Below are 16171 nucleotides of genomic sequence, written 5' to 3'. Positions count from 1 at the left end.
CTGTTTCTCTGCCCTCCTTGGTGGTTACCAATCCCTTAACTCACAGGCAAAGAAGGTCTGGCACCTCTCAAGAGGATGGTCCCTCTGCCAGCACCGCACGCCCTCCCCCGACGCTGCATCCAGCCTGAGTAGAGACAGGTTCCTCCGACAGGGGAAAGGGCTCTCCTGGTCTCTGGCTGCCCCACAGCAGGTAAGAGGACTGTGTTCCCCGGGAGCTCCCCCGAGGGAGCAGCTGTGCAGGCCTGGCTGGGCCACAGGAGGGGATGCCTCCGGAACTGCGGACAGACAGGGCAGGGTCAGGGAACAAATCCAGCTCCTGGCCAACACTCGAAAGGAAACAGGCAGCACGGTGTGTCTAATCCCACGCTCATGAGCTGAGTGGGGAGGTCCCTTCCCAGCCACTTCTGCAGCTGTCCCAGTGCCCAAGTCAAGGATCTGTCCGTGAACAGGGCTAACTAGATTCCTGCATACAGACAGCTCGTGCAATGCCCAGCCCCTGCTTTACATCTACACCCTCCACCTGCATGGAGAATCCACCCCAGCACTTCCCGCACAGTAAGGGCGTTCGCACAATTCAGGGAGAGCTGCTCAGGCCTGCTCAAGGCAGGGCGAAGAGACGCTCTGCAAACCAATTAGTTAATGTGTTTAAAAACCCTGGTGCAGCAGCATCTCCCACCCCCCATTCCCTGCTCAGGAGCTGGGATCAATCCCAACCAGCTGGCAGGTTTTTAAAGGGGCTGCCCTCAGCCTGCACTAGGAGGGGCAGGAAGTAGCGTTTAAACATTTGCGTTAGAAGGTGGTGACAAGCTTGTCCCGTCCAAGGCTGAGAGGGGACCAGAGGGAAGGAGCAGGATACTTGTGAGCTAGATGATGGCACAAGGAATGGGCTGGAAGAGAGCATGATGGGACTGACCCCAGAGCTGTCCTGTCCCAAGCCCACTGGGGAGTGATAGCTGCATTCTGTGGCACTGGAGAGCAGAGGGTTAATACTGCAGTACATTGGAAAGGGGATGGGACACTGCAATCCGGCTGGTAAAATGCACGAGGCCCAGCACACGGATCCTTAGCTAACAAATTTATTTGAGCATAAGCTTTCATGAGCTACATTGGATGAAGTGAGCTGTAGCTCATGAAAGCTTATGCTCAAATAAATTTGTTAGTCTCTAAGATGCCACAAGTACTCCTTTTCTTTTTTGCAAATACAGACTAACACGGCTGCTACTCTGAAACCTGATCCTTAGCTGAAGACTCACCCAAGTCAGAGGCAGCAGTGCCCATCTCTTCCCAAGGTGCATGCTGCAGATGCAAACTTGCTCCCTAAGCAAGGAAATAAGAGCCATCAGCAGCTTCCCTCCCAGGAAGAGCCCAGAACATCCAGGGCAAGGCCTGCAGGGCAGGGCTAGCTCTGTGACAAAGCGGGACTGTTCTTAATGTTTCCTCTGAATAGTGTGGGGGTGCCTCAGTTTCCCCTATGCAGTTCTTAAGTCTCTAGGTGGTGGGATGGGGGTGTATGATCATTGCAGAGCCCTAGAGGGCAGGTATGTGCAGGGGTCTGGACACAGAGAATGGCCGACACCCTGTTTCCTGGCCACTGATGGCCTGGGCCCTTCCTCCCTGCAAGGTGAGAGCTAAAGGGTTGGAGAACAAAGGAATCAGGTGATCTCCTGGCCTGGGAAAGTGACGAAGCCCGGAGGAGGAGGGGATGGAGAGAGTTTCGGTTTGGGGCTGGCTGGGGACATGGAGTGAAGGGCAGATGTGGTTGTCTGGTTCACTGCACCCCAAAATGGACTTGGCTGAGGGGTCCTGTTCTCTGCACCTACAAGCTCTGTGTTAGACCATGTTCCTGTCATCTAATAAACCTTCTGTTTTACTGGCTGTCTGGGAGTCGTGTCTGACTGCAGAGTTGGGGTGCAGGACCCTCTGGCTTCCCCCAGACCCCGCCTGGGCAGACTCCCTGTGGGAAGCGCACAGAGGGGCAGAGGATGCTGAATGCTCCAAGGTTAGACGCAGGAAGGTGGAAGCCAGGTGAGCTTCTTGCCCTGCAGTCTGCTCCCAGAAAGGAGACTTCCCCAGAGTCCTGACTGGCTTCATGGGGAGCAGTTCCAGAGCATTGCCCAGGGACTCTGTGACAAGCTCCCATCTAGCTTAGTGTGGGAGGGGAGGTGACGGCTACAGGCAGGAGGCTGAAGTGCCCCCTGCCTCTTGCCCCAGACACCAACTGCTCTTCAGCTTTCCCCAGACCAGCCTCATCCCTGCGACCACCAGCAACCCACCCCCTTGAGAGAGCACTGGTAAGCCAAGATTCTGCTCTGCTCTCCACCCCTATAGTGCCTCACCCAGGTGGCTGCCTGCTGGAGTATTGTCCCTGCTAGTGTTTGGACCAGAGACTCGATTGTGGTTCTACCCCTAGGAGGCCACTGAAATCCAAAGAGCTTTCAGTTGAGGGGCAGAGTGTGGAGAAGGAAGCTTGAAGCATCTGCAGCACTGGCCCTCCAGCGGGGTGCTCAGACTTGCAATTGTCTACAGGGAAAGCTGGAGAGATGGTGGTAACTGTGCCAACCAACACCTTGCAATGAAGCTCAGTGCCCAGTTGGCTTCCATAAGGCCATAGCCACCCCTCCCAACCCAAACCATTCTAGAGTTCCCCCCCGAATGGGCAGTTCTATCCTACCCACAGGACAGGACTAGCTCATGTGCATTGGGCTGAATTCTAGGGCTTTGACAGGGCTGTTCCACCCTTGCTCAGCCATGGAAGATGCTGCAAAAATCCAGCCATTGCACCAGACAGTGCTCCAGAACCCAAGTGCCTTTGGGCCGCGAAAGGGGGGGCAGCGTTGAGTCTGCAGAGCCTGAAACAATAGCTGAGATGGGAACTACCTCTGTTAGTTGTTTCAGCAGTGATCAGAAGTGGATTTCCCAGCCCAAAGGTAGGATAAGCACAACTCCAGACAGCCTGCCAGCATGCCATAGGTCCCATGTCACCCTGCCGCCTCCAGCACCTGCCTCCCCCTCTGCAAAGCAGTTATCAACCCAAACAGCTGGAGCGTACTAAGAGTGTAGGGGCAAAGTGAAGCATATGTGGGGGACAGTCAGTCCAGGCTGCATCTGGAAGAGCCTCTATTGTCTGCTTTACCCCCCCACTGCTGGAGACTTCCCTGTTGGAGTTGGGCCCAGCCAGCTGCAGAGCTCGCAGGGTCTGGCTAGCATGATGCAGGGAACTGAAATCCTGCTAGAAAAGCCTCCTCTGGAGGATTCTGCAAGCCTTTGTCCCACATCTGTCATTTGGCCCCTCTGCCAACTCAGACCCAGGATAGGGCTCTAGGGTGTCAGGACTGAAGGATAAATGCTTCTTACAAGCAGACAGTCGCCCCTACTAACTCCAGCAACTCAGTTGCAGGGATGTTTGTGGAGTGGGTGCAGGCCCGCTGACAGGGAGGAAGAAATTGCCTGGGCAGGCCGCAGGTCTCCTAGGGTGAGGCCGCTCTGAGCCCTGCGCTTTTGGGGGCCTGTCATTTCCAGGTCTGCCTGTGGGGATTCATCACTTTGCCCCAGGCTCTGCCCCACCAGGGATGGCCCTGGCCCTGGCCCCCAGAATTCCTGTCGATGGGCCTGAGGGGAGCGTCGCCTTCACCCAGTTCTGCTCCATGGAGGAACAGACTAAACTGCTGGGGAGTCCTTGGCTGGCACAATACACAGCTATTCTGTGCATTACCCTTGTGGGCAGTTCTAGGAAGTGATGTTTGGGGGTGGCTCGGAAGGGTCTGCCTGCTCTGGAGGCTCCACCCATAGGGATTCAGGTTGGCATTTCAAAGCAGCTTAAGACACCCACACAACTGCCACAGACCCTCATTAGGCTCCTCCCAAACCCCTCGCTTTAGCCCCTGGGGAATCAAATAGATGTGCTGCCCAGGACATGGAGATGGACAGCACCCCCATGCTGCTCGCAACTGACAAGCGGCATCACCCTGCTCCCTACCAAACCCACCTGTCTGACGCCCCATTGCCAAGTCTTGGGGCTGGAACAAGGACAGCCCTGCACAGGACGTACTGGACAGCAATACATTTATTAAGTATTCCAAAAAAATAAAAATAGACAAACCAGTAAAAAAAAAAAATCAAACATCAGGGTCATTGACATGATTGGAGTCATGAGGACAGGGTACAGATGCGCTAACTCAAGGATGGGGAGGGGAGATGGTTAGTAACTACTGAATGATTTAAAATTTGGAACCCTTAATCAGAAGCAACTAAATAGCTGTTGTCTAGTACTCAGCTAACCGGTAGCAAAGATGGAGGACTATGCTGGACAGTAGGGTGCTGTAGGAGCTTGACCTTCATGGTAAGAAACTGGATGCAGGCCCACTCTAGAGGCTTCACTTGGCACCCTGGGCCTCAGATTCCTCCTCATCGTCTTCATACATTTCCCCTTCCTCTTCAGCCGTGGCATCCTGGTACTGCTGGTATTCGGAGACCAGGTCGTTCATGTTGCTCTCTGCCTCAGTGAACTCCATCTCATCCATGCCCTCGCCCGTGTACCAGTGCAGGAAGGCCTTGCGGCGGAACATGGCGGTGAACTGCTCCGAGATGCGCTTGAAAAGCTCCTGGATGGCTGTGCTGTTGCCGATGAAAGTGGAAGACATCTTCAGCCCCCGGGGGGGGATGTCGCAGACGGCCACCTTGACATTGTTGGGGATCCACTCTACGAAGTAGCTGCTGTTCTTGCTCTGGATGGCAAGCATCTGCTCATCCACCTCCTTCATGGACATGCGGCCTCTGAAGACCGTGGCCACAGTCAGATAGCGGCCATGACGTGGGTCACAGGCAGCCATCATGTTCTTGGCATCAAACATCTGTTGGGTGAGCTCGGGGACGGTTAGGGCTCGGTACTGCTGGCTGCCACGGGCTGTGAGGGGGGCAAAGCCTGGCATGAAGAAGTGGAGGCGAGGAAACGGCACCATGTTGACGGCCAGCTTTCTCAGGTCAGCGTTGAGCTGGCCAGGGAATCTCAGGGAGGTGGTGACGCCGCTCATAGTGGCGGAGACCAGGTGGTTGAGGTCACCGTAGGTGGGCGTGGCCAGTTTAAGGGTTCTGAAGCAGATGTCATAAAGGGCCTCGTTGTCAATGCAGTAGGTCTCGTCCGTGTTCTCCACCAGCTGGTGGATGGATAAGGTGGCGTTGTAGGGCTCCACCACCGTGTCAGACACCTTGGGCGAAGGCACCACACTGAAAGTGTTCATGATCCGGTCGGGGTACTCTTCACGGACCTTGCTGATGAGAAGGGTACCCATGCCCGAACCAGTGCCACCGCCCAGGGAGTGGGTGAGCTGAAAGCCCTGCAGACAGTCACAATTCTCACACTCCTTCCTCACCACGTCCAGGACAGAGTCCACCAGCTCGGCACCCTCTGTGTAGTGCCCCTTTGCCCAGTTGTTGCCAGCACCGCTCTGACCTGTGGGGGAGAAGACACAGTGGATCTCCTCGCTTCCATTGTAGGGAGTCTGGTGTGACCAGTGACCAGAGCCTTTTGCTGCAGGAATTCGGTCTCTCCTGGGCGTGCCCAGCCACTGGGTTTAACAGACACTATAGGCCAGGGAGGGCTGCTGTGCCACAGAGCTGGGCTATGAGAGGGGCTAGATGTTGCATAAGAACAAAGCCTGGGAGTTGCCTGGATCAACCCTCTCAGGCTGGCACCACCTACCACTGAGAGCAGCCATGTGACAGTCTGGAGGCACTGGAAGGCAGAGGTGATCAGCCCCCCATGGTGACACCCACAGCATGAGGCTGCCCTGACCTTTTGACTTTCCCCAGAGCTGAACTAGCCAGCTTTCAGGGACAGACAGCCCCAGGGAATGGCTTATAGGCTAGTTGTGTAGCAGGGCCAGGCACTGGGGAGCCACCAGCTGAGTGCGAGAGCTCAGAACAGAAAAAAAATTCAGTCTTGCCTAAGGGTAGAGGCCCTGAAGGGAGGGGGACAGGAAGGGGAGCGGCAGGGCTGGTTGTGGTGAATTTGGAGATGTTCTTGAAGGTCCTGGACACACACTGCTCGTGTTTCCTGGGCAATGGGACAGACAGGGCTAAGCTCATGGGCAGGCATCAAGGGCCAGGCAGGACCGTGGATTGCAGCCGAGCTCTTCCTTGCAGCACCTGATCGCATGCTCCTCTGGACAGGTCTCTATGACTGCTTATGTGGCTATAACCTACCTTGCTTGAGCCCCCCCTCCAAGCGATGCAAGAGACCCATGCACTGTCCACACAGAGGCTATGTGGGTGAGATGCTCTCCCACCCACAGCTTCTGCCTCTTGCATAGGTGGAGGCATTTCGACCAACAGGAGCGGGCTCTCCCGTCAGCACGGAGCGGCGTCACCAGCTGCGCTGCAGCAGCGCTGATGTAGCACGTCTCATGGTCCTACTGAAAGGCGAACTGTCAGGTTGGAGGGAGGTTACCAGTGGAGTTCCTCAGGGATCGGTTTTGGGACCAATCTTATTTAATCTTTTTATTACTGAAGATGCAGATGATACAAAGCTGGGAGGTATTGCCAATTCGGAGAAGGATCGGGATATTATACAGGAGGATCTGGATTACCTTGTAAACTGGAGTAATAGTAATAGGATGAAATTTAATAGTGAGAAGTGTAAGGTTATGCATTTAGGGATTAATAACAAGAATTTTAGCTATAAGTTGGGGACGCATCAATTAGAAGTAACGGAAGAGGAGAAGGACCTTGGAGTATTGGTTGATCATAGGATGACTATGAGCTGCCAATGTGATATGGCTGTGAAAAAAGCTAATGTGGTTTTGGGATGCATCAGGAGAGGCATTTCCAGTAGGGATAAGGAGGTTTTAGTACCGTTATACAAGGCACTGGTGAGACCTCACCTAGAATACTGTGTGCAGTTCTGGTCTCCCATGTTTAAAAAGGATGAATTCAAACTGGAGCAGGTACAGAGAAGGGCTACTAGGATGATCCGAGGAATGGAAAACTTGTCTTATGAAAGGAGACTTAAGGAGCTTGGCTTGTTTAGCCTAACTAAAAGAAGGTTGAGGGGAGATATGATTGCTCTCTATAAATATATCAGAGGGATAAATACAGGAGAGGGAGAGGAATTATTTCAGCTCAGCACCAATGTGGACACAAGAACAAATGGGTATAAACTGGCCACCAGGAAGTTTAGACTTGAAATTAGACGAAGGTTTCTAACCATCAGAGGAGTGAAGTTTTGGAATAGCCTTCCAAGGGAAGCAGTGGGGGCAAAAGATCTATCTGGTTTTAAGATTCTACTTGATAAGTTTACGGAGGAGATGGTATGATGGGATAATGGGATTTTGGTAAGTAATTGATCTTTAAATATTCAGGGTAAATAGGCCAAATCCCCTGAGATGGGATATTAGATGGATGGGATCTGAGTTACTATAGAAAATTCTTTCCTGGGTATCTGGCTGGTCAGTCTTGCCCATATGCTCAGGGTTTAGCTGATTGCCATATTTGGGGTCGGGAAGGAATTTTCCTCCAGGGCAGATTGGAGAGGCCCTGGAAGTTTTTCGCCTTCCTCTGTAGCATGGGGCATGGTTGACTTGAGGGAGGCTTCTCTGCTCCTTGAAGTCTTTAAACCATGATTTAAGGACTTCAATAGCTCAGACATAGGTGAGGTTTTTCATAGGAGTGGGTGGGTGAGATTCTGTGGCCTGCGCTGTGCAGGAGGTCGGACTAGATGATCAGAATGGTCCCTTCTGACCTTAGTATCTATGAATCTATGTAGACTGGCCCAGAATAGCAAAGAACAAGGGGCATTTTCCTACATTCTCCTGCCTTCAGCGTCATGGGGAGGACTCAGCGTCCCTGTTCAGAGACCTTCCCACAGGTTGGCTAGACTTTCTGCCCTGAGCTGATCAGCTGTTTGCTCCAGCCCTGCCCCTCCATCTCAGCTACCCCCCACCCACTTCACCCCATCCCACTCACCCGCTTCCCTCCGAGGTCCTCTCTTCCTTCACTTTCCTCCCACTGAGCTTATTCTCTCCCCCCCCACAAAGCTAAATTCACCTCCCTCCAAGAGATGCAGTTCTAACAGGCCACTGGCCCCATCACTGGTCACTCTCTGCTAGTCTCCTTCCTACACCCCAGTCTGGCTACTCTACTTAGACTAAGCTCTTCTGGGCTGGGACCATCTGCATGCTATGCAGCACCTCCCGCTAAGCAGTCCATAGGCACCACTGGAATAACACAGAGGTAGACATGGCCCAGTGAGAAGTGACAGCAGGCAGCTGTGTCGTGGGGAGCAGGGTGAGGGAGCTCTGGGTGGGCAGCTAGGATGGACCGGCTAGCGGCCAAGAGAGAAGTGCCACAGGGCAGGACGGGGTTAGAGCAGCAGCAGGGGGCTGGGACGTACCAAAGATGAAGTTGTCAGGTCTGAAGAGATGTCCAAATGCCCCCGATCGAACACTGTCCATGGTCCCAGGCTCCAGGTCCACCAGGATTGCCCGGGGTACATACTTGTGAGCTGGAAAAGAGACCACATGTTCCCTCTAAACTGTCAGGCTCCATGGGACCAGCTTCCACTGCTTAGCCTTAGAGTCCAGAAGAGCCAGCTCATCCGCTGAGATGCCAGCCTCTGCCCTGGGCATTGGCAGCACTCTCTACTCAGTGGTGCTCCAGTCCCCATTAGAACTGGGCCCAGCTCGTTACGTTCTGTGGGCTGGAGCGCCGGCACAAGGCCGTACGGGTTTGGGGGACAAGCTCAGAACTCAGTGCACTGGAGCAGAGCTGGGAATTTCCCCATTCCTGCACCCCGACGGCATCTCCTCCCTTCCAAAGAGCTGCCGCAAAGGGAGGAAGGAGCACAGGCAGTCATATCCCCTCTGGCCAGATGGGGCATTTGCAGCAACAAGCCAACCACCAACTGAGTCCACTCAGCCCCATGCCAGTGCCCATTCCAGACAGAGTCGGGGGCCTGCTTCACCCACCTGTTAACCCCAGCAGCCAGCCCTGCACCACAGTAACCATCTGGCATTGCCTTAACCTCCTCTGGCTGGGATGAGGAGAGGGAACTATTCCCAGAACAATCTTGCAAGCCAGGACTGGCCAGAAGAGGGTACTCCAGGAGAGGGGCAAGGCTCCCACTGCTCCCCAGGCGCTGGACATGCCACCTGCCCAGCGTTCCCGCACCATGGCACCTTGGGGAGCAGGCAGCTATGGAAGGGACCAGCCAGACATCCCAGAACAGCTCCATTTCACAGTCAAACCTCCCTGCCTACGGGGAGGCAGTGGGGGCTTTTCTGTGAGACATTGGGAAGTTACAACAGCTCCCCCTGGGCTGAGGGGTCAGGGCTTCCCTTTACTGTGGTGGACGATCAGCCGGAGCACACGGGAGAGGAGGCTCAGGGTAAGTACATGTATCCTTGGGCAATACTGCTAAGGGCCAGAGAGGAAACCCTGTGACCTCACATACTGCTCCAGTCAGCCCATCCCGGGACGATTGCAGCAGCCAGCTCAGGACTTACAGGAAGCTTCATTGTAGTAGACACTGATCCGCTCCAGCTGTAGGTCGGAGTCTCCCACATAGTTACCGCTGGGGTCTATCCCGTGTTCATCGCTGATCACCTCCCAGAACTGCGGAAAGAGCAGGGGACATTCAGGAGGCACGTAGCTGTGGGCACCCAGGCAGTGACAGGCACCGCATTGAGCTAGGAGAGGCACCAGGCCTATTTCCTTTGTTCTCCAGAGAACACAAAGCCAAACTGCTCCACTCCAAATGCCAAGCAATGATTTCAGTGTGGGGTGAATCCTGGCACCCAGGAGCAGGACCAGAATCAGATTCTGAAGTGACCTCTGCCCCCCTACACCGCAGTGCAGGGCTGGTCCCTACAATAGCATGCTCTGGTTACAACAGCATCGTTCTAGCATGCTGTCTAGCCTTAACACTCAATACCATGCTCCCCTGGGGAGTGACACCTTGCTGCCAGGAAACCCCTCTGGCAATTTAGATAGAAGGGGTCTCTGACAATTGATTCCCCTGACCCCTACCTGGAGGCAGAGAGGCAAGTCTGACTAAGTACTAGCCCCAGGAAGGGATAAGGAGTCAAGGGGCATTGCAAGGCAGAGGCAAGGCACTGGATTTGGGAAGGGGACAATTGCTCTGCAGTCACAAGCTAGCCAAGCCTCCTCTGACACATGGAGAGTCAGAGCTGCCTGTGGTACTAGAAGGCTGACCCAGAGACATTGATTAGGTGCCACCTGTGAGCTCCACAGTGAGCCAGCAAATGGGACCAGCCGTGCCCAGAAGCAAGTCACAGCTCAGGGACAAGGGTAGCTCTGGAGACCAAGGCCTGAATTCTCAGTTATCCAAATACCCAGATTCCAAGGCCAGACAGACCCACTGTGATCATCCAGTCCAACTTCCTGCACAGCACAGGCCAGAGACCTGCCCCCAAGTAATCCCTAGAGCAGAGCTTAGGAAAACATCCCACCCTGATGTACAAGTGGTCAGCGATGGAGAATCCACCATGGCCCTTGCTAAGTTGTGCCAATGGTTAGATATGCTCAGTTAAAAATTTACACCTTCTTTCCAGGCTGAATCTGTGTCGCTTCCCCTTCCAGCCATGGAATGGCATTAGACCTCTCGGCTAGGCTGAGGAGCCCACTGTGAAACGTTTGTCCCCTGTGTTGAGGCTCCACACACCAAGTGGGTAAGAATCTGCCAGGATCCAACAAGATGGTCTGTGCTATGGGCTCTCCTTTGTCATTGGGTAATGCAGCGCTTTGCGTCAGTCAGTCGATTTCAAAGCTTTACATCCAGAGTCCCATTCACAGGTGGGGAAACTGACTTGCCCAAGGCCACTCAGCAGGCCAGTGAATAGAACCCAGGTCTCCTGAACAACAGTCCAGTGCTCTATCCACCAGGCGATACTGCCCTTATGCTGTGGTGGGGTAAAGGGGCATGATTCTCACTTACACCAGGGCCCAACTCTTCACTTGAGCAGCTCAGAGCTCCTCAGGCTGATACCAGGGGAGTCCCCACTGGGGCTAGAGTTGGCTGCTAAGATGCTGGTATTCAAACCCCCAGCTAGCCAGGGAGCCCAGGTTCGAGTGAGAGCCCTGGGTGGGAGCGAAGATCCTGCACAAGCGCTGTGTCAGTCTGACAGCCGCTGGAGTGCTCCTGCAGAGTGAGATGTTCCTGGAGGTTCAATGGTTAAGCAACATGCATTACAAATCAGCTCAGACTGCAGAGTTGGGAGCCCGGGTCCTTTTAGCAGCGCAGGGAAATCCCCTCGCATGCTGTGTGCATCTCAGCCGGGCTCCGCGTCGGCCTACGGGGGCCGAGGTCTGCCAACAGCCAGTCATGTCTACACTGCGGCATTGCCTTGCAGTGCAGCAACAGGCAGCTCTGCACCAGACGGGAGCTAGCCATGGTGCTGCAACACACTGACCTCCAGTTACCTCCAGAATAGCTGAGCCGCTCGTCTTTGTTCTCCAGGGTTTCATAACAGGCAGCAGTGACAGCCAAGGAGGACGGACAGGAGGGTGAGTGGCGCCCTGGGAAGGAAGCTTTGGCTTCATGTTCAAAAGATGCCTGAAGCCAGAGAACACATTTGAATCTGCTGCTCTCAACTTCCTGGGCTTTGGCCAGGTTTTAGCAAGGGCCCAGCATTGCAGGGAGCAATGTGCTGTACGAGGGGTGGACGGGCTGCTTGCTGCCACTGTGCCTTCACAGGGGTCAAACTAATCAAATACAAAAGCCGCCATCTGTGCAGGGTCCCCGTACCTGGAGAAACACTGGCCGAGACAAGCCTATAGACTGCACTGGCACCATGCAGCCTCTGCACCTCATCCCCCATGCACAGCACAGAGGCCTTGTATTGATTTTTATTTCAGACATGTTATTCCTCTCCCAGTGCCCTACCTCAGCGGGCTGGGGGCTGCTCCCTCTGGCATGCCTATGGTGGGGGGGTTATCCTTGGAAGAGAGACTTCCTTCTCCCAGGGGTGTGCTGTTTGTATGGAGCTTCACAAGGGGGGGAAGACACTCATTGCCAAATGCCCGAGCTAGAACTAAAGCTCACTCAACTGAGTATTGGCAAACATGCATTAGACGGGACACTGTTTGGGGGAGCATTGGGGATGCGTCCTGCATCTGACAATGCTGCATGTTGTGTGCCAGCACTACAAAACTGAGCTAATTTACAGCAGCAGCCTTGGCTGTAAGAGGACAAATTGGAACTGATTGCAAGGTCAGGGTGATCTTAAAATACACAGCAGTGTCTACCTGCAGTGGGGCTCTGTTCAGATGCTCACTCTGTGCAGAGCTGACCTCATCTCCCCAGTGACCCTTTGTGAAAGGGACCACACAGAGCTCAGAGCCCACCTCACCTCCAGGGAGTGGAGAGTGCTCGGATCACCCACCAAGGACCCAAATATGGCTCCAGCTCACCTCTACACAGGCAGTCTCCATGGAGCTGCCACTCAAAGCAGCTTGCATCCTGCATTGATCAGACATGTGAGTTACAGGGCTTATGAATTCCCCATGAATTAATCATGCTGATTAACATATAAATGAGTCTCCTCAGGTAGCAAATACAGAGGTTCCCTGAACAATGAGCGCTCAGGGAATGACATCTGAAGTGCCGAGTGAGAGACATGTTCTGGAGCAGCGCGGTAAGGTAAGGATTACGTAAGCAAGGGTTCTTGCTGCCCCAGCCGGACTCAGGTCAGCTGGAGACTGGACCCAGGCTCAGTCCCTCGTCCTTGCCCTCCTGCACTACCAGCACTGCCCCCTCCTCTCATCCCCTCTGGGGGAATCTAGGGCTGTCACGCTGCTGTGTCCCAGCCAGGGGAGACAAGTCATGGGGATGATCCCCCAGCTCATCAGCCCTGGAGCTTTTTCACTTCCAGCGCTGGGAGGGCTGATCCCCAACACACATGGGGAAATAGGCTGCAAAGATTCTGCCATAAGCCCTCCTGGAAATGGGCATTGGCAACCTTCCAGGGCTGATTATTCCACTTGGTAGTTGGCCTCCCCTCCTCCAGCCACTTGGCCTGTTAGTGGCAGGTGTTCTCCAGCAACCAAGATAATGACAAGGCATTCCCCCTTCATCCCTACTGGGCACTCAGCCACAGCTGCACAAGGACTCCTGAGCACTGATTTGATTTCAGCCCCCTCTCCCCAGCCCTCCTGGGAGAGGGCAGGAAGCAGCCGAGTCTCCTGGCAGACTTGCCTTGTTCTATATTCAGAGCAGGCAGAGATGTCCCCCAGAGGCCTGATTGATGATTAGCTGTCTCACACTAAGTCACCGCAGCAGGTGTCTCGAGAAGCGGACAACAAGATTTTACACATGCAATTGACATGAAATTGCCAAGCTGGGTTAGTGAGCCTCCCCACTCCCCCGCATGTCTTTCAGTGTCTGCCTGTAACAAAGACACCTTCCCATGTCCCATAAGCCCCTGCTGTAGCCTGGTTTGCCTACTAGCCATTCGCCCCTTGGCCACAGGAAGAGGACTGACAAATGCCCATCTATATTGCCACATTTCACACCCAGGATGGTGCTAATCTAAGATGAGAAATCTGTTCCAGATCCCACCAGACACCCCTGACAAAGAGGGACCGAGCCTCTGAGCTGCTGCTCCTCAGCTCTGACTAGGGAGGAGGCTCCTGATTACATTTGATGTGTCGGGGCGGGGGGGGGGGTGGCTGGCTGAGTATGACTGCTCAGTGCTATTGTTCTGCCCCAGAACCGAGGTTGCTTTGTCACCATTTCTCCAGAGCACGAGAAAGCCCAGGCTTGCAGCATCTCCCTCAGACTCCTCTACAAAGCGAGCTGCTATCCAGAGAGGACCCAGCCCAGGGCTCTGGTGGTTCTAAAGAGATCACAGGGGCTCCAACCCAGAAGGAGAGTCGGGACAAAGGGGCCTGGTAGCACCAGGCTCCTGACTTCCCTAGAGCAGCTGCCTTTCAGCCCAGCCCTGCTTTCTGCTGCAGAGGTCAAAGAGTTTGCCTGGGCCCACGGCAGGGTTCGGCTCCCAGACCTTGGTTCTAGCCTCCAGCTCACATAGCCTGCAATTATGGAAGGCATCTGGCCAGTTAAGCCAGAACAAAGCCAGTCACATGAACATCCCTGCTGGCAGATGGGCAGGTTAAACTGCTGCTGGAGACATTTGGGCTTGGCAGCATCCTTATGCAGGGCAGCTCCTGCCCCTCACCATCTCAGGGAGCTTTGGGGCTTCCTTCATTTCCAGTTTTTCCTCCTAAGACGCGTCAGACAACGGATGCTCAGCAAAGGGCCCCACCTCCTTTGCCTTTTTAGATGCTCCTGGCAGGAGCTGCCATACCTATGCCAGTCACCCTACGGGCAGGCCAGACAGAGCTCATACCCTAGCCCCTCAGTTAGCGGGGCTGCAAGGCCTGCTCTGCCCATCAGAGCCCTGGCACTCAGGCTGGGGAACTGGGCTCAGCCCCTCACACAGATGGGGACAGGGTAGGAGGAAGGGCTGGCAGGGGTTTGTGCAGGGAGCAGTGTCACGTGTCTGTGCCACTCACCCAGCCTGTGCCATCTGCAGCAGGCGTCCCGCCCCCCAGAACATCTAGGCCAGCTGCCCACAGGCAGTGTGCGGCCCTGGCACGATGGGGCTGAGCGGCCACCCAGCTGCCCCACCCAGCCCTGCGGTGGGAGAAGCCCCTGGGAGAGGCTGGGGGAGCGCACAGAGAAGCGATGCTGGAGCACCACCCCATGTCGGCCAGTTTCCCTGCGCCACAGCGTCTCCCAGGCCCGGGGCTGCGCCCAGCTAGCCCCCGAGGAGCCCCCGGCCAGGCCCGGGCGGGGGGGTCCCAGCGAAGGCAGCCGGCCCCGAGCGCCCGGCCCCGGTGGCGCAGCGCTGAGCTCATCCCTTTGTTCCCAGCTCCGCAGTGCCGGGGCGTGGCTCGCTCGCTCCCAGCCACCGCGCCGAGCGCCCCGAGCCGCCCGCCCCTCTCCCCCACCGCCCCCTGCCCCGGGGCGGGGCAGGCACCGCCCACCCCCTCCACGGCTCGGCCCCCGCCCCCTCCGCGCCGGGCAGGGCTGGGGCTGGCGATGCGGGTCCGTCCCGACCCAAGGGGCCGGCCAGCCCGCCCGGGCGCCCCCGGCAGAAGGCGGAGCCGCAGCCCGGGAAGGGGGCGCCCCCCCGCCGGTACCTTGGCTCCGATCTGGTTGCCGCACTGGCCCGCCTGGATGTGCACGATCTCCCTCATGCTGGCCCGGGGTGGCGGCTGTGGCTGGTGCAGGCGGCTCGGGGGCGCAGGAGCGGAGCGGGCTGGGGGCTGCAGAAAGCGGCCGGGTGCCTGCCGGAGCCTTTTATAGGCGCCTCCGGCTGCACCGGGCCGGCCGCTGACGTCACCCCGGGCCGGCCCACCAATCAGCAGGCGCCGCTACAAATACTGCAACATCCCTGCAGCATCAGCACCAGCGCATCCCTCGCCCGGCGCCGCCTCTCCCCGCCACAATGCAACAGCTGCCGCGCCCCGGAGAGCAGCCGGGGACCCCCAGATACAGTTAGGGGGAGGGGGCAGAGCCCCTCGGCCTGAGTCCCCCGCTGGGGGGGATGAGGGGGCAGGCCGTGAGCAATGCTGATGTGGTTCCCGCACTGGGCTAGGACCCACCCAGTCTCCCTGGGTGACCTGCCCAAGTCACCGAAGGGGCCCCTGGGAGGGGCTCAGCGCTGGATGCATGTGGGGTGGTGGCCAGTCTGGATCGTGGGCCCCAGTGTCTCCACACGTGTCCCTATCCTTTCTCCCCAGCCTGTCTGGGCCCTTGCCGTTCTGAGCGCTTTGAAGCAAGGCCTGTCTGTGCAGAGCCTGGCGTGGGGGGCCCTGATCTCAGCTGCTGCCCTTATACAACCAATGAAAGCAGGAGCAGCCCCAGCCTCAGCAGAAGGTGGGACCTGCCAGCACAGATCAGCCCAAGAGTGTGTTGTTAGGGTTAATCAGGGTTATTGTGGAGTTGCCCAAGGACTCTCTGAGACGGGGACCCTGTTGTGCCAGGTGCTGGCCTGGGGTGGTGGCTGTGGCTGGTGGAGGTGGCTCCAGGAGCAGCCAGTCCCTATCCCGAAGAGTTCACAGCCTAGACAGACAGACACCGGGGACGCACAGCCCGTAGGCAGAGCTTGCCCACCTCCCCTCCTGCCCCGCCCCAGCCCTGCTCCCTTGTCTC

The 16171-nt window shown here is 56.2% G+C and overlaps 1 protein-coding gene across 1 annotated transcript; it reads right to left on the bottom strand.

The window, feature by feature from the left end:
- Positions 1-4045: 4045 nt before the first annotated feature.
- On the bottom strand, positions 4046-15480 carry TUBB3 (tubulin beta 3 class III). The gene is made up of 4 exons (XM_038368697.2): positions 15157-15480; positions 9498-9606; positions 8387-8497; positions 4046-5449 (listed from the first exon to the last, which is right to left on the bottom strand). Exons 1-4 carry the CDS (start codon positions 15211-15213, stop codon positions 4374-4376), a joined length of 1353 nt encoding a protein of 450 aa, XP_038224625.2. The 5' UTR covers positions 15214-15480; the 3' UTR covers positions 4046-4373.
- Between the last annotated feature and the right edge of the window lie 691 nt (positions 15481-16171).

The sequence above is a fragment of the Dermochelys coriacea genome, chromosome 12 (assembly GCF_009764565.3).
Source record: "Dermochelys coriacea isolate rDerCor1 chromosome 12, rDerCor1.pri.v4, whole genome shotgun sequence".
Classification (NCBI taxonomy): domain Eukaryota; kingdom Metazoa; phylum Chordata; order Testudines; family Dermochelyidae; genus Dermochelys; species Dermochelys coriacea.
The sequence above is the reverse complement of the archived record's forward strand: the minus strand, read 5'-3'. Positions and strand labels throughout refer to the sequence as shown.